General features: G+C 39.5%; 1 protein-coding gene across 7 annotated transcripts in view; it reads left to right on the top strand.

Moving 5' to 3' along the window:
* Positions 1-16,726, top strand: part of ATP11C (ATPase phospholipid transporting 11C (ATP11C blood group)) — a 192,585-nt gene that overhangs the window by 94,912 nt on the left and 80,947 nt on the right. For all 7 annotated transcript variants that reach the window (XM_037052626.1, XM_037052628.1, XM_037052627.1 and 4 more), the window contains 2 exons: positions 5,565-5,645; positions 8,369-8,476. In XM_037052626.1, coding sequence (XP_036908521.1) covers positions 5,565-5,645; positions 8,369-8,476 — 189 coding nt within the window. The remainder of the gene's footprint in view (positions 1-5,564; positions 5,646-8,368; positions 8,477-16,726) is intronic.

Below are 16,726 nucleotides of genomic sequence, written 5' to 3'. Positions count from 1 at the left end.
CATTCATTTCCTGATGGGCACCTAGGTTGCTTCCAGCTCTTGGCTATCGTAAATTGTGCTGCTATGAACATCGGGGTGCATAGGTTCTTTTGGATTGGTGTTTCAGGGTTCTTAGGATATCATCCTAGCAGTGGAATTGCTGGATCAAAAGGCAGATCCATTTTTAGTTTTCTTAGAAAATTCCAGACTGTTTCCCATAGTGGTTGTATCATTCTGCAATCCCACCAACAGTGAACTAGGGTCCCCTTTTCTCCACAACCTCTCCAACACTTGTTGTTTGTTGCTTTGTTTATGATGGCCATTCTGTCTGGTGTTAAGTGGTATCTCATTGTGGTTTTAATTTGCATCTCTCTGATAGCTAGCGATATCGAACATCTTTTCATGTGTCTCTGGATCCTCTGTATGTCCTCCTTGGAGAAGTGTCTGTTCAAGTCCTTTGCCCACTTTTTAATTGGGTTGCTCATCTTCTTTGAGTGAAGTCATGTGAGTTCTTTGTATATTTTGGAGATTAAACTTTTGTCTGAGGTGTCATTGGCAAATATGTTTTCCCATACAGTTGATTCTCTTTTTATCTTGATACTGTTTTCCTGAGCCATGCAGAAGCTTTTAATTTTGATGAGATCCCATTTTTTTATTCTTTACTTATGTCCCTTGCTCTAGTGGACATATCAGTAAAAATATTGCTGCATGGAATGTCTGAGATTTTCCTGCTAATGCTCTTCTCTAGGGCTTTAATGGTTTCCCGGCTTATATTTAAGTCTTTTTATCCACCTTGAATTTATTTTGGTGTATGGTGTAAGTTGGTGCTCGAGTTTCATTTTTTTGCATGTAGCTGTCCAGTTCTCCCAACACCATTTGTTGAAGAGGCTGTCTTTACCCCATTTTATGTTACTGTCCCCTTTGTCGAATATTAATTGACTATAGAGAGTTGGGTTTGTTTCTGGGCTCTCTGTTTTATTCCACTGGTCTATATGGCTGTTTTTATGCCAGTACCAGGCTGTTCTGATTACAGTGGCCTTGTAATACAGTTTGGTATCAGGTATTGTGATCCCTCCTACTTTGTTCTTCTTTCTCAAAATTGCAGCTGCTATTCAGGGTCTTTTATGGTTCCATATAAATTTTTGAAGTGCTTGTTCTATGTCTGTGAAGTATGTCATTAGTACTTTAATAGGTATTGCATTGAATCTATAAATTGCTTTGAGTAGTATGGACATTTTGATGATGTTAATTCTTCCAATCCATGAACATGGTATATGTTTCCATTTGGTCCACTTTTTAGAAAGGATGGAAGGAAGATAAGGCTCTTGTTGGGGAGGGAAGGATTGTGAATTGGATCTAGAAAGCAGTGAGGTTGTGGGAGGTCAGATTCTGAGGTAAGGTGAGAGTAAAGGATAGTAAATAGGTGTGGTGTGTGAGAGAATAGAGTTAATCACTACAGTAATAGAGTTCAGGAAACTGTGAAGTGGGCTAAGATCTGGGAGGAGTGTTGTGTAGTATATACAATAGTATGTAGCAGCTATTATTCACAGTAATATTAGAGCAACAATCATATGACAGAATCTATGAGATACCAAGAATAGGAAGTATTGGACCTTCAATAGTGTGCTAATGGATCACAGGTAGAGGGACAGTAAACTAGCAATACACTATGAAAGAGAGAACAGGGGAAACCTGTCAAATGATACAATATATCCAGCCAAGACAAAGAAGACTATACAGAAAGAAGAGGAACACAAAGATACTATTAAAATAAAAGCTGTAAGAATAATGAAAAAAATAATACAAATATGCAGTAACTTGTAGTTTCTCTGCTATAGCAAAGTGAAGTTTGTCTCTCTGTCTCTACTGTTGGCATTCCCCCTCTTTGGGTCCAACTCTGGTCTTTTCACAGTTCCAAGTTTTCTGTCCCACTTGTGTTGGGGGGGAAAGGCAGCAGAAGAGAGGAAAAAGCTGTAAGTTTGGAAAGAAAGGAAGAAGGAATAAAATAAGAAAGAAGGAAAGAGAGGAAAAAGGTGTTGAAAGATAAAACAATAATAAAGTTAAAAATAAAAGATTACTTAAATAAAATTATAAAAAAATTAAAATAAAATAAAAAAACCCACCTCTTGTTGGTTTCCAGCTGGCCAAACCGTTTTTTCTGGTTTCACTGGCTGCAGCGGGCTGAGGAGCGATTTGTGTGGCCTTTCTTCCTTCTCAGTGTACTCAGCGAGTCTCACGAGCACTCTCCCAAGATCCAGACCAATGCCTCTCCCCAGCACCCCACTCAGGGAATCCAGGTCCTCTTCAGAGCAGTCTTTTCCTGGGAGTCATTGCCGTGGGCTCGGGTGTAGGTGCGTGTGCGTGGGTGCGCGTACCAGTCAGGCTTCCCTGGTCCCGCAGGTTTGGGTTCGAACCTTTCTCAGTGCTAAGGGGGAATGCAAGGGCGACTCTCAATTCTTTCAAGCCAGGGCCCACAGACTCCATGGTTGATCAAGCCCCCCACCCCCACCCCCGTTTGCCTCCTGGTGTCCATTCCTCTCTCTGACACTTCAAGTAAACAAGTCTCTCCCAGTGTTTTTCCAACCTTGCCTAGCCGGGTAGGGAGGGAGCTGATGACCCAGAGCCCAGGGACCTTGTTGCCATCCCCCTGCTCCCAAAGAGTCCATGGCAGACCCGGCCCAGGACCCTGGCATCCTGCGTGGCGTTGGCCCCAGCCTTGGCCTACAGCCTCTGCACTGGTTGTGTGGACCTTATTGACCTGCAGCCGTCTCGTCACTGCCTGGTCTTTCAGTGTCCGCTACAATTTCTGGACTCTTATTTTCCTGTATGCTGGGGCATTGTTGGCTATTAGCTGTGTTCCTCCGCAGATCAGCCAGGTTTTTCTCCTGTGCATGGGAGGAAGCAGAATCCTCTCTGTCCTACTCTGCCGCCATCTTCTTCTCTAATAATACTTTTTAGAGTTGTAATATTAATTATATTTTAAAATTGATATTATTTTATATATTTCATTTTTATTTTATAAGTATCATTTTTACTAGAAAACTTGTTGAGACTCTTTTTTTTTTAAAAAGCTTGCATAGATTTTATATCTTTGTTCATGCCAGAAGGACATGTATTGGCTACTGTTAAACACAATGGTGTATATTAAATTGAAAATAGATTACTAGTTTCCTTTTTTAAGCACTAGTTTCAGCCTAATTGAAAATTTATCACTTATCTTCCTGATTATCAGTTTTGCTCTTCATTCATTTACTTTAAGGGGAAAAGCCTGGCATTTAGATGTTTTAAATTGCATCTTCCATTTTTAAGTCTGTAAGCTATTAAAAGCATTCCCTTAAAACCAAAATCGTCTTCTGAAAATTTTACTACATTGAAAGTACTTTTTTTCTCACTTCATTTTTTTGAAATGAAGGAGAAACACCCAGTGCAATTGCTCAAATACCTTGTTGATGTTAAGTGCTTCTGTTTATTCACTTTAAGTCTTTGAGTAAATGGTGCTATAATTGAATTTAGCCCTACTTCTTCAAACCAATCTGGGTTGTGATATGGGAAAGAGCCAATTTCAATCTTGAATGATAGGCTATTTGAAAAGGAGCTCCTCTCCATTCATGGTAAGATGTCTTACAGAACAGTGTACAATAAACTGCACAGAGGATTACATTCAGAACAGTCATTCCACTTGGTGTGCAGCAATTTCAGTTCAATTCAGTGAGCATATACCAAGCACCTATTAAATGCCATTCAGTAGTTCAGACGACAAAGACTTTAGCAGATGCAATGGAGATCAAGATACAGCTTTTCTATCCCTAATGAATTTAGGGTATAGCCAAAAACAGTTGCGTATCCACTTAATTTAATGTAGTAGAAGTGATAAAAATAGCATGAGCAAAATGCTATGGGGATATGGTGGAAGTTGTGATTTTTTTCTACCCAAGAGGAGCTAGAAAAAGCTTCAAAGAGTAGATGATTTCTGATCGAAGCCTTGAAGGATTAGAGACTGTTAGTCTGGCGCCATGTCAAAGCCTATGTCTGCAACATAGTGTGGGGAGCAGGGGCAGGGGCAGGACTGGATGGGGGTTAGAGATGAGACTCAATGAATTGTGAGGGCAGATGGAGCTCGTGGTCCTCTGTCCCTCAAATGAAATCTAGTTCTCTTTTACTCTCTCCTATTTTCAGTGACTGATGACAACACCCACCAGCTATGTTAACCAGATGCTTGGAAGACATCTTTAATCACCCCTCATGAGAAATTCCTTACCATTCCTGCCACGTTTGCTTCCTAAATATCTCTGGAACATATTTCTGTGTCTGCTGCTACTCCCCTCATCCAAGCCATCATCTTTTATTTAGATCGGAGCAGTAGCCTCCTAAATAGACTCCCTGCCTCCACTCTCATTCTTTCGTTTTCTTTTCCACGAAGCAGTGAGAATCTTTTCAAAATGTAGTTCTCTTCATGTGACCTCTCCCTGCGTAGAAGCTTCAGTTGTTTTCCACTGTTGGTGGGATGAAGAATGAATTCTAGCCCTGGCTGGTGTGGCTCAGTGGATTGAGCACTGGACTGAGAACCAAAGGATCGGTGGTTCAATTCCCAGTCAGGGCACATGCCTGGGTTGCAGGCCACATCCCCAGGAGGGGACACATAAGAGGCAACCACACACTGATGTTTCTCTCCCTCTCTCTCTCCTCCCCTTTGTCAATAAATAAATAAATTAACTACCAAATTAATAACTTTTAAAAAAGTATGAATGCCACTGTAGTGAGTCTGCTTGGTCTGGCCCCTCTCCCTCTCTAGCCCCATCTCACACCACACTGTTTTGCTACTGGCTTCCTTTATTTCTTTAACCTGTGCCACACTCCCTCCCGCTGCAGGGACGTTGTATACACTGTTTACTGTTTCTGGAAAGCAAACCCCCTTTCATCCAGTTAATTTATGTTTATTCTCCAGATCTCAATGAATCATTTGTTTAGTGCCCCGTTTTCCCTTTAAGCCGCCAGCTACATGAGGTCAGGGAATTTTCTCCATCTGTTTAAAGCAGCATCTCTAGAGCCTGGCTGATAATAGCGCAGGGGCTGACAGAGTGTTGCTCAAAAAGTAGGTGGTAAATGAATGGGTGTATTTCAGTAAAAGGGTTAATCCATGCTGGGATGAAAACCCAACCTGAGCCCTGGCTGGTGTAGCTCAGTGGATTGAGCACGGGCCTGCGATCCAGACGATCGCGGTTCGATTCCCAGTCAGGGCACATGTCTGGGTTGCAGGCCAGTTCCTGGCAGGGGCCAGTTCCCAGCAGGGGATGCACGAGAAGCAACCATACATTGATGTTTCTCTTCCTCTCTCCTTCCCTTACTCTCTAAAGATAAATAAATAAAAAATATTAAAAAAAAAAAGAAAACCCAACCTGATTTAGAACAATTTTCTTAAACTAACTGCTATGTGGATTGCTTTTGTTTTAATGAAAGTTAACATTCATCCTGCTACCAGAATGTGTTTTGTCTGCATTCTGGCTGAAATTTCTGCAGCAAGTAAGTGCTACATGTAAGTTATTAGCTTATTTTCATTTTACTTTCAATTTAATGTCTCTACTTAGGTCACAGTAGACACACCAACTAGCCCAGTTACCAGTGGACTTCCACTTTTCTTTGTTATAGCTGTTACAGCCATCAAGCAGGTAAATTTCTTATTTACAGTTTGCTTGTATTTTATTCCTGTCTGGTTTAAATTTCATTGTCAAAGTTCTTTTTTTTCAAATGTGTATAGAGTGGGCATTGTCTCTGATGGATTTAACTTATATTTGGTTCCTGTTGAAAACCTGTTAAAATGATTGTAAAGTACATGCTCAGTTTTCTTGCTCCTTTTCTTCTCAATATTTGTGTGTGGCAATGTAACTTGAAAAAAAAAGACTAGGTGGAAGGTATAGCTTAGTTAGGAAATGGGAGGCAAATTTTTAATGTGCATTAATTTTTTCATTGTGGTATGTCTGTCACAAAAATTTCTATTCTAGTGGGCTTTTTTTGTTTTTTTGTTTGTCTATAGCAGAGAACTCAAGAGCATAAATACTTTAACTTTTTTGACTTTCCGGAGGATGCCGAAGGGGATGGTGGGTAGAGGAGACTTTTATTGTTTCTTATCAAAGCTGACAACTGCCAGTTTGTAATGCTGATGTTATTAAGGGACTAAAGACGCTGAAGGTATCTATTTGCCTGCCTGCAGCAAGAAAGGTAAGGGTTTCTTTTTAGATAGTAGCCCATGCCCAGAGTCATAGGTGAGCTAATGGTCAAAGACCTCGCTCCCCCATGGCTTCCAGGGGACGGGTTATATCAGGGAGATAACATTTGTCATGAGGACGAAGGGAGTCAGGGTTGCAACCTCTACTGAGTGGTCAGCACTAGCGTAGGGGTATATTATCCGCATGGCTGGTCCAGCCGTGGCATCGCATGGTCTGGTTTTGCTGCGTTTCTGGGCCTGGAGCTGAAACACAGCCAAGGCCTAGATGTTATCCCTGGTTTGACCAAAACTGTCTCTGTGGTCAACAGACCTGATGCTTTGTTCCTGAGGAAATTTGATGCTGATCAGAACCTCATTGTCCTGAGGGCTTAATGCTTAAGGGAGTGGTCATGGAAGAGGAGGCAGGTGAGACAGGGTGCCAGATGAGGTCAGTTTTAATCAAAAGAAAAGGAAGGGGAAAAAAAGGTTATGCTAAAGAAATGAAATTCCTGCATGGTTACAGTGTCTTTGAAATATTTTGAGCATATTATATGATGGTACCTTTTAGACAGTACTTATCAAAGTGCTTTTAACAGTGTCTCAACTTCCAAATAAAGGTCTCCTTAGCAGTATTGAGAACAAAGTTTCCTTTCCTCTTGGGGTTATCTGGTCTTCTGTCTTCCTAACAGAAACTACAAGAATATTTTATCGAGTTCTTAGTTGCTAAATGAAGACTTTTGGAATGAATGTTCTTTCCCTTAGGCTGTCAGGATTATTTTCTTTAATATCATACAATTGCTACTCCACAAAATTGCTTGTATGATTTCAAAAGCTCTTACTGATTCATTTGATTCTCAGTACTAATTCGTGTTAGGGTCTTTCTTTTCTCACTGAAGTGGTAGCCTTGCCTTGTCATAAAGAGTGACAGAATAGGAATGAATATAGAAATTGAGAAAAAAGGGGGGAAGCGATCAAAGGATTCTTTAAACAGTTATATCTGAAAAGGTACAGACATATTATAAAGAAACGAAGGAAAGTGATATAAAAACAAGGAGAGGAGGTTGTTTCAAAACAAATGAATATCCTCCTTCCTTGGTTCTTTTTCCTTAAATATACTTCAGACAAAAGCCCAAAGAAAAATGGGCCATTAGACTTTCCCCTGATTACCTTTAATTCTAAAAAATGAACAGCAATTTATTTTCTTCTATCACTAAGTCAGTGTAGAAGTTTCACTGTTGATCTTTAAAACAAATTGTAGATTCTCTGCCAAAATAATCCTAGCTTGCCTTTTCTATTCTGTCCCTGGGACAATTTACTTTCCTCCGAGATAATCGTTCCAGTAGTTGACTGCAGAAGAATGCCATATTTTGCCTTGTATAATGTGTACTTTTATGCCCAAATTATAAGGATGCACTGAAAATGATGATTATACATGCTTTGTTTTTTTTTTAAGATTTTATTTATTTATTTTAGACAGAGGGGAAGGGAAAAAGAGAAACATCAATGTGTGGTTCCCTCTCGCACACCCCCTACTGGGGACCTGACCTGGCCCACAACCCAGGCATGTGCCCTGACTGGGAATTGAACCAGCAACCCTTTGGTTCTCAGGTTGGTGCTCAATCCACTGAGCCACACCAGCCAGGGCATATACATGGGTATAATGATTACATACCATGGGTATAATAATGGGCATATAATAGTCCTGCATATAATGCATACAAAAACATGGCTCCACATTATGCACAGGAGTGCATTACACATGGCAAAATATATGTGTAATAATATTTGTCGTTAAGTGTGTAAGAAAATACCATCCAGAAAAAATTCTCTTAATTCAAAAGTGGAAACAATTAACATTACCTTGAATAAGAGTAAAATTAGAAGAATGGATCATTGTCCTTCACAGTTGAAGAATATTAAGGCTCTAATGCCTGTTTTCATTAATAGTTAAAATATAGAATGAAGGAATCTTTTAATACAATAAAGGTATTTACTTAAGGGTTATTTTGAAAGCCTATCTTATTTATTCTGTAAAAATGTACAGTGTTGTCTCTTTAGCATCATGAATTGAAATAAATACTGTAATTGTAAATACCTGCTGGCAGCTCATGTAGGGGATTATAGAAATTAATAACTTTATTGTGTGAGCTTGACATAGGGTTTTGTGTTTCTTTTTTATCCTTCTAGGGATATGAGGATTGGCTGAGACACAGAGCTGACAATGAAGTCAACAAGAAAACTGTTTATATTATTGAAAATGCAAAGCGAGTTAGAAAAGAGAGTGAAAAAATCAAGGTATTAATTTCTGTAGCCCATTCTTTCTTATTGTGGTGGAAACACACCTTTTAAAAATGAACAGTTAATTCAGTGGCATTCAGTACATTCTCAGTGTTGTGCCCATCAACACTGTCTACTTCCAGAGCATTTCCATTACCCCCCAAAACCCCAATAAGCTGTTAAGCAGTCATGCCACATTCTTCCCTCCCCCGGGGGCTGGCAACCACTAATCTTCTTTCTGTCTCTATGGATTTACCTATTTTAGATATAAAAGAAATCATACCCTCAGCGGCCTTTTTTGGCTGCCTTCTCATTTAATTTAATGTTCCTGAGAGTCATTCATATTGTAGCATGTATTAGTTCTTCATTAGTTTTTACAGCTGAATAACATTACATTGTATGACTATACCACAGTTTGTTTATCCATTTACCAGTTCTTGGAAATTTGGCTTTTTTTTCATCTGTTGGCTATTAGGAATATTGCTGGTGTGAGTATTTCATATATAAGTTTTTGTTTGAACACCTGTTCTTAATTCTTTTGGTTATATACCTAGAAGTAAAATTGCTTGGTGATAACAGTAATTCTATGTTTAACTTTTTCATGAACTACAAATTGTTTTCCATAGCAGCTTACCATTTTATGTTCCACCAGCAATGCATTAGAGTTCCAAAGTTGTTATTTTTTACTATCTCAGGCATTTTAGTTTTATTGGAACTAATCAATGTTTATTATTACCTAAGATTCTTGTAAGACTTCAAAGTTGTCTACATAAAATAATACTTTTGCTTCCAACAGTTTTATTTTAGCATTTTTATTTTTATTTTTATTTTATTTTATTTTTTTAAAGATTTTATTTATTTATTTAGAGGGGAAGGAGAGAGGGAGAGAAACATCAATGTATGGTTGCCTTTTGTGCTTCCCCTGCTGGTAGTTAGCCTGCAAGGAACCGGCCTGCAACCCAGGCATGTGCCCTGACTGGGAATTGAACCGCGATCGTCTGGTTCGCAGGCCCGCGCTCAATCCACTGAGCTACGCCAGCCAGGGCTAGTATTTTTATTTTTTAAATTATACTTTATTGACTATGCAATTACAGTTGTCCCAATTTCTCCCCCTTTGCCCCCCTCCACCCAGCACCCCCAACTCCCTCAGGCAATCCCCACACCATTGTTCGTATAAGTTCTTTGACTACTCTATTTCCTGTGCTGTACCTTACATCCCCATGGCTGTTCTATAACTACCTACTTGTACTTCTTAATCCCCTCACCTCTTTACCTACTCCCCCACACCCTCATCCCATCTGGCAACCATGAAAATGTTCTTCATATCCATGCTTCTGACTTTGTTCTTCTTGTTTGCTTAGTTTTTTAGATTCAGTTGTTGATAGAGATGTATTTATTGCCATTTTATTGTTTATAGTTTTCATCTTCTTTTTCTTAAATAAGTCCCTTTAACATTTTATATAATAATGGTTTGGTGATGATGAGCTCCTTTACTTTTTTCTTATCTTAGAAATTCTGTATCTGCCCTTCAATTCTAAGTGGCATTTTTGGCTTATTTTACTTAGCATAAGGTCTTCAGGCTTCATCCACAGGATAGCATATGATAGGCGTTTCTTCTCTTTAAGGCTACATAATTTTTTATTGTATGCGAATAGCACATTTCCCTTATCCATTCATTTATTGATGGGCAGTTGGGTTGCTTCCACCTCTTGGCTATGTGAGTAATGCTGTTATGAACACACATGTATAAGTAACTCTTCAAGATCCTGCTTTGACAAGATATGGAAGCAACCCAAGTGCCCATCAATAGACGAGTGGATAAGAAAGTTGTGGTACACAGTAAGATATCACCTCACACCTGTTAGAATGGCTATCATCAGTAAATCAGCAAACAACAAGTGCTGGTGAGGATGTGGAGAAAAGGAAACTCTCCCACAGTCTTGGTGGGAATGCAGATTGGTGCATCTAGCATGAAAAACAGTATAACTTTTCCTCAAGAAATTGAAAATGGAGCTGCCTTATGACTCAGTGACTCCACTTCTGGGTATGTATCCAAAGAAACTTAAAACACTAATTTGAAAGAATATATGTACTCCTATGTTCATTGCAGCATTATTTACAATAGCCATTTGGAAGCAAGCCAAATGTCCATCAGTAGACCAGTAGATAAAAAACAACAGTAGTACATATATATAATGGAGTACTACTCAGATATAGAAAAGAACAAAATCTTATATTTGCAACAGCATGGGTAGACCTAGACCTAGACCAAGATGGAGGGTATTATGCTCAGTGCAAAAAGTCAGGGAAGACAAATACCTATGATTTCACTTCCATATGGAATTGGAAGAACAATATAAATGAATAAATAATATTGAAACAGACTCCTCACAGACATAGAGAGTGTACTTACTGGTGGTTACCAGAGAGGATGGACATTGGGGGACTGGATAAAAGAGGTGATGGAATTAAGAAGCACGAATTGATATTTACAAAATAGTCACAGGGATGTAATGTACGGCATAGGGAATATAGTCATTAATATTGTAATAACTGTATGGTGCCAGGTATATACTGGAAATACTGGAGGAATGCTTTGTAAAGTATGTAATTGTCTAACCACTGTGCTGTACACCTGAAACTAATACAAAGTAATACTGAAAATAAACTAATTGAAAAAATTTTAATAAATATTTTTAAAAAACATATCCTGCTCTAAATTAGGTTACATATTTACCCAGAAGTAGAATTTTTGGATCATATGGTAATTCTATTTTTAATTTTTTTGAGGTGCTTCCATACAATTTTTCATAATAGATGTACAATTGTATGTTTGCACCTAGAGTGCATAGGGTTTCGACTTCTCGATATCATTTCCAACAATTGTTATTTTCTTTTTTGATAGTGACCCTTCTAATGGGTGTTAGAGGGTATCTCATTTTGGGTTTAATTTGCATTTCCCTAATGATGAGTGATATTGAGCATCTTTTCATGTGCTTATTGGCCATTTGTTGTCTTTGGAGAAGTTTCTATTCGAGTCCTTAGCCCATTTTTTAAAACATTTTATTTATATCCGTTTTTATATTCATTTTAGAGAGGGGAAGGGAGAGAGAAAAAGAAGAAGCGAAACAGCAGGGGGTGCCTCTTGTGTGCCCCCTACTGGGGGCCTGGCCCACAACCCAGGCATGTGCCCTGCCTGGCAGTCAAACCGTTGACCCTTTTATTTGCAAGCTGGCACTCAATCCAGTGAGGCACACCAGCCAGGGCCATACACCAGCCAGGGCCACGTGCCCATTGTTAATCTGGCTGCTTGTTGTTGAGTTATAGAAGCTCCTTATATATTCTGACTATTAACCCTTTATCAGACAGATGATTTGCAAATATGTTCTCCCATTTCATAGGTTGTCCTTTTAATTTGTTGATAGTGTCCTTTGGTAAGAGATTTTTAAGTTCGATGTATTTGCATTTCTAACATTGATGTTTTCCTGTGCTTTTGGTGTTCTATCCAAGAAATCATCATTAAATCCAATGTCCTGAATCTGTTCCCTCATGTTCTTCTAGGAGTCTGATAGGTTGAAATCTCACATTTAGTTGTTCAACTTATTTGGGGGTAATTTTTGTATACGGTATAAGGTAATAGTCCAATTTCATTTTTGTCCATGGAGATATCCAGTTTTTCCAGCAATATTTGTTAAAGAGAGACTGTCCTTTGCCTATTGCATAATGTTCACACCCTTGCTGCAAATCATTTGGCCATATATGCAAGGTTTTATTCAGGTGTCTATTCATTGGTCTGTATATCTGTCTTTACACCAGAACCACCATCTTTTTTTTAAAGATTTTATTTATTTATCTTTAGAGGGGAAGAGAAGGAGAGAAGGAGAGAAATATCAATGTATGGTTACCTCTGCTGAGTCCCCTGCTGGGAACTGGCCTGCAACCCAGGCATGTGCCCTGACTGGGAATCGAACCGTGGTTGTGTGGTTCGCAGGCCTGCACTCAATCCACTGAGCTACACCAGACCGGGCCAGAACCACCATCTTAATTACTGTTCTTAATAGTATGCTTTGAAATTTGGGAGTGTGAGGCAACCAAGTTTTTTTTTTAATGTTTTGGCTATTTGGGGATGGGGGCATTGTCCCTTGAAATTTCATATGAATATTAGGATTTTTTTTCTATTTCTGCAAAAAAAATGCCATGGAACTAATGCAGTTCCTATGAAAATGCCATTTTCATAGGAATTCCATTGTGGATTGCTTTGGATATTATAGGCATCTTTATATTAGGTGTTTTAATACACAAGCATGAAATATCTTTCCATGTATTTATGTTATCTTTTATTTCTTATAGCAATGCTTTGTAGTTTTCAATGTACAAGTCTTTACCTGTTTTGGTTAAGTTTATTCCTAAGTGTTCTGTTCCTTTTGACGGTAAATGGGTTTTTTTTGTAAATGGGTTTTCTTAATTTTCTTTAGGGATTGGTCATTGTTAGTATATAAAATGCAATTGAGGGCTTCCTGCCAAGATGGAGGCGTAGGTGGAAACACTGTGCCTCCTCACACAACCCAATTTAAAGACAACAAAGTTTTAGTAACAAAAACACAGCCAAAACACAGAAAATTGAACTGTACAGAAGTCCGACAACAACGAACCATTCAGCCAGACCGGTAAGAGGGGTGGAGTCAGTGGCTGGCAGAGCCAGTAGGGCAGGAAGAAGTGGCCAGACCAACCCAGGAGCGCAGGCAGCGGTTGGCAGATCCCAGGTGTGGGGTGGACACGGGCAAACCCAGTGAGGGCACAGGGTGGCTGGCTGACCCAGGTCACACTTTCACGCGCAAATAAACCAGGTGAAGGAGCGAGCAGTGACACAGACTGTGCAAACCAGGGCCCCAGCACCAGGAATTAAAGCCTAAAAGCACCAATTGGAAAAACTTTCAGGGTCAAGGTGCTGGGAGAAGCTCCCAGGCTCACAGAGAGTTTGTTGGAAAGACCCACAGGGTCCTGGAGGGTGCACAGGCCCACACGCTCAGGAGCCAGCACCCAGGGGGGAGGGCCTGGTTTGCTTGGGGGAAGCAGCAGAGGGGACTAAAATCTGAGAGAGAGTGGAACAAATGCCATTGCCCCTCTCTGACCCCACCCCCACAAACAGCATCACAACCAAGCGACTTGGGTTGCCCCACTCTGGTGAACATCTAAGGCTCTGCCCCTCATATGTAACAGGCACGAACAGACCAAAACATTATGGCTCAAGAAGAACAGCTCAAAGCCTTAGAGCCAATACTTCTAAGCGACCAAGAGATAGCCAACTTATCTGTGATCAGGATGCTCATAGAACTGGTTGATTTTAGTCACAAATTAGAGGAACAAATGAAGGCTAAACTAATTGAAATGAAGGGAAATGCACAGGAAAGCAATAGTGATGGGAAGGAAACTGGGACTCAAATTAAGGGAGTGGACCAGAAGGAAGAAAAAAAATGACCAAACAGAAAAGAATGAAGAAAGAAGAATTAAAAAAAATGAGAGGCTTAGGAACCTCCAGGACATCTTTAACCGTTCCAACATCTGAATTATAGGGGTACCAGAAGGGGAAGAGGAACAGCCACGAGTGGAAAACTTATTTGAACAAATAACAAAGGAGAACTTCCCCAATCTGGCAAAGGAAATAGACTTCCAGGAAATCCAGGAAGCTCAGAGAGTCCCAAAGAAGTTGGACCCAAGAAGGAACACACCAAGGCACATCATAATTACATTAGCCAAGATTAAAATGAAGGAGAGAATTCTAGAAGCAGCAAGAGATAAGGGGACAGTCACCTACAAAGGAGTTCCCATCAGACTGTCAGCTGATTTCTCAAAAGAGACTTTACAGGCAAGAAGGGGCTGGAAAGAAATACTCCAAGTCATGAAATCCAAAGACCTACACCCAAGATTGCTCTATCCAGCTAAGCTCTCATTTAGAATGGAAGGGCAGATAAAGTGCTTCTCAGATAGGTCAAGTTCAAGGAGTTCATCATCACCAGGCCCTTATTACATGAAATGTTAAAGGGACTTATCTAAGAAAGAGAAGATAAAAAATATGAACAGTGAAAGGACAGCAAACTCACAGTTTTTAACAACCACACGTAAAACAAAAGCAAACTAAGAGGACAGCTAGATCGGGAGCAGAACCATAGAAATGGAGATCACATGGAGGGTTAGCAACAGGGGAGTGGGAGGAGGAGAAGGGGGAGAAGGTACAAAAAATAAGTAGCATAGACGGTAGGTAGAAAATAGACAGTGGAAGGGCAAGAATAGTATGGGAAATACAGAATCTAAAGAACTTGTGACACATGGGCGTGAGCTGAAGGGGGGAATGGTGGAGGAGGGGTGTTCAGGGTGGAGGGGAGTGAAGGGGGCAATGGGACAACTGTAATGGCATAATCAATAAAATATATTAAAAAGAAAAAAATGCGGTGGATATTTGAGTGCTGATTTGATATCCTGCAACTTTGCTGAATTTGTTTACTAATTCTAACTTTCTTTGTGGACTCTTAGGGGTTTTTAACCTATAACATACCATCTGCAAACCAGGATGTTTTTACTTCTTTTCCAGTTTGTATTGTATGCCTCTTATTTATTTTTGTTATTCTAATTATTCTTGCTAGAATTTCCAGTACAATGTTAAATAGTAGTGCTGGGAGTAGACATCCTACCTTTTTTTTCCTGGTCTTAGAGGAAAAGCTTTGGGAGAAAATAGTATTTCCCCATTGAGTATATTAGCTGTAGGCTTTTCATATATGGCTTTTACCATGTTGGGAACATTTCCTTCTCTTCCTAGGTTATTGAGTGTTTTTATCATAAAAAGGGTGTTGAATTGTACTAATTGCTTTTTCTGAATCAGTTGAGATGATCGTATAGGTTTTCTTCATTTGTGTGTATGTGGTCTGTCCAGAAGATATCTAGCATGTAATATGAAAAATAGGACATTTACTGAAGAAAATACAAGATACAAGAAACATTGTATATAGGACAGTATGCCTCAGTCCCCTTCAAAGCAGGCCCCTTGGGACCTCACACAGTTCTCCCAGTCACCATCAGCTGCCCCGTCGTACTTTCCTGTATCTCACCGACAGCGTGGAATCTCTTCCCATTCAAAGGTGATTTTAGTTTTGGGAAAAGCCAGAATTCACAGGGTGCCAAATCTGAGCCGTAAGGGGGCCAAGTCACCTGTGTGATTGGATGTTTCACCAAAAAACTCTGCATGAGATGTAATGTGCGAGCAGGCACATTGTCATGATGCAGCTTCCAATCACCATTTGCCCATAGCAGTGGCCTTTTGGATCATTTGAATAGTTTCCATGGAGGAATGTTCAATCTTAATGCAAAATTTGATGCAGATTCATTGCTGTACTTGCTTAGATGTTTTGACTGTGACAGCTGCATGGTCATTCAACGTCTATCTCCTCCACTGACTAGTACAGTGGAGTCATCATTGTTCATACATGTGCATTCCAGTTCACTCTCCTTGGCTGCCAGGTTACATCAGTGTCACACAAACCATTCTCGTTTTGTTAACAATGGCTGGACTTTTTCCAGACAGACCTCATCATGTATCTGAATCCCAAGGGTAAATCCATTTTGGTCATGGCATATGATCATTTTAATGTACTGTTGAAATGATTTGACAGTATTTTGTTTAGGACATTTGCTTCAAAATTTATTGAGGATATTCGTCTGTAGTTGTATTTCCTTGTGTGCTTTTCTGGTAATGGTTTTAGGGTTCATAGAATACATATAGTAGTACTGCCTCTTCTTCCATTCTTCAGAAGAGTTTTAGAAGGGTTGGTGTCATTTCTTCTTTCACTGCTAGGTATAATTCTACAATGAAATCATGTGGTTCTGGCCTTTTTTGAGGGGGGAGGTTGTTGCTTCTTGCTTTTATCTTCTCCACTACTGTTGGATCTGTTCAGATATTTTATTTCTTCATGATTCAGTTTTGGTGGGCACTGTGTTTCCACGTATTTTTCTGTTTCTTCTATGTTGTCCCGTTTGTCTTGTCTGAATACAGTTGTTTGTTGTCTCTTATCCTTTTTATTTCGTGGCATCAGTTGTAATTTCTTCTCTTTGTTTTAGGTATTTGAGTCTCTTTTTTCTTAGTTTGCCCTAGGGTTTTTCAATTTTGTTGATTTTGCATGGTATTTTGAAATAATATTTCTATGTGAATATGGATTAAAACATGAAAGATAATTCAAATCAAATTCGCCCAGAATAAGGGAAAAAGATGGGGGGAGC

Source organism: Sturnira hondurensis, unplaced genomic scaffold (assembly GCF_014824575.4).
Source record: "Sturnira hondurensis isolate 20B ecotype Veracruz unplaced genomic scaffold, ASM1482457v3 Scaffold0007487, whole genome shotgun sequence".
NCBI lineage: Eukaryota > Metazoa > Chordata > Mammalia > Chiroptera > Phyllostomidae > Sturnira > Sturnira hondurensis.
Note: the sequence above shows the minus strand (reverse complement) of the source record. Positions and strands in the feature narration are given on the sequence as shown.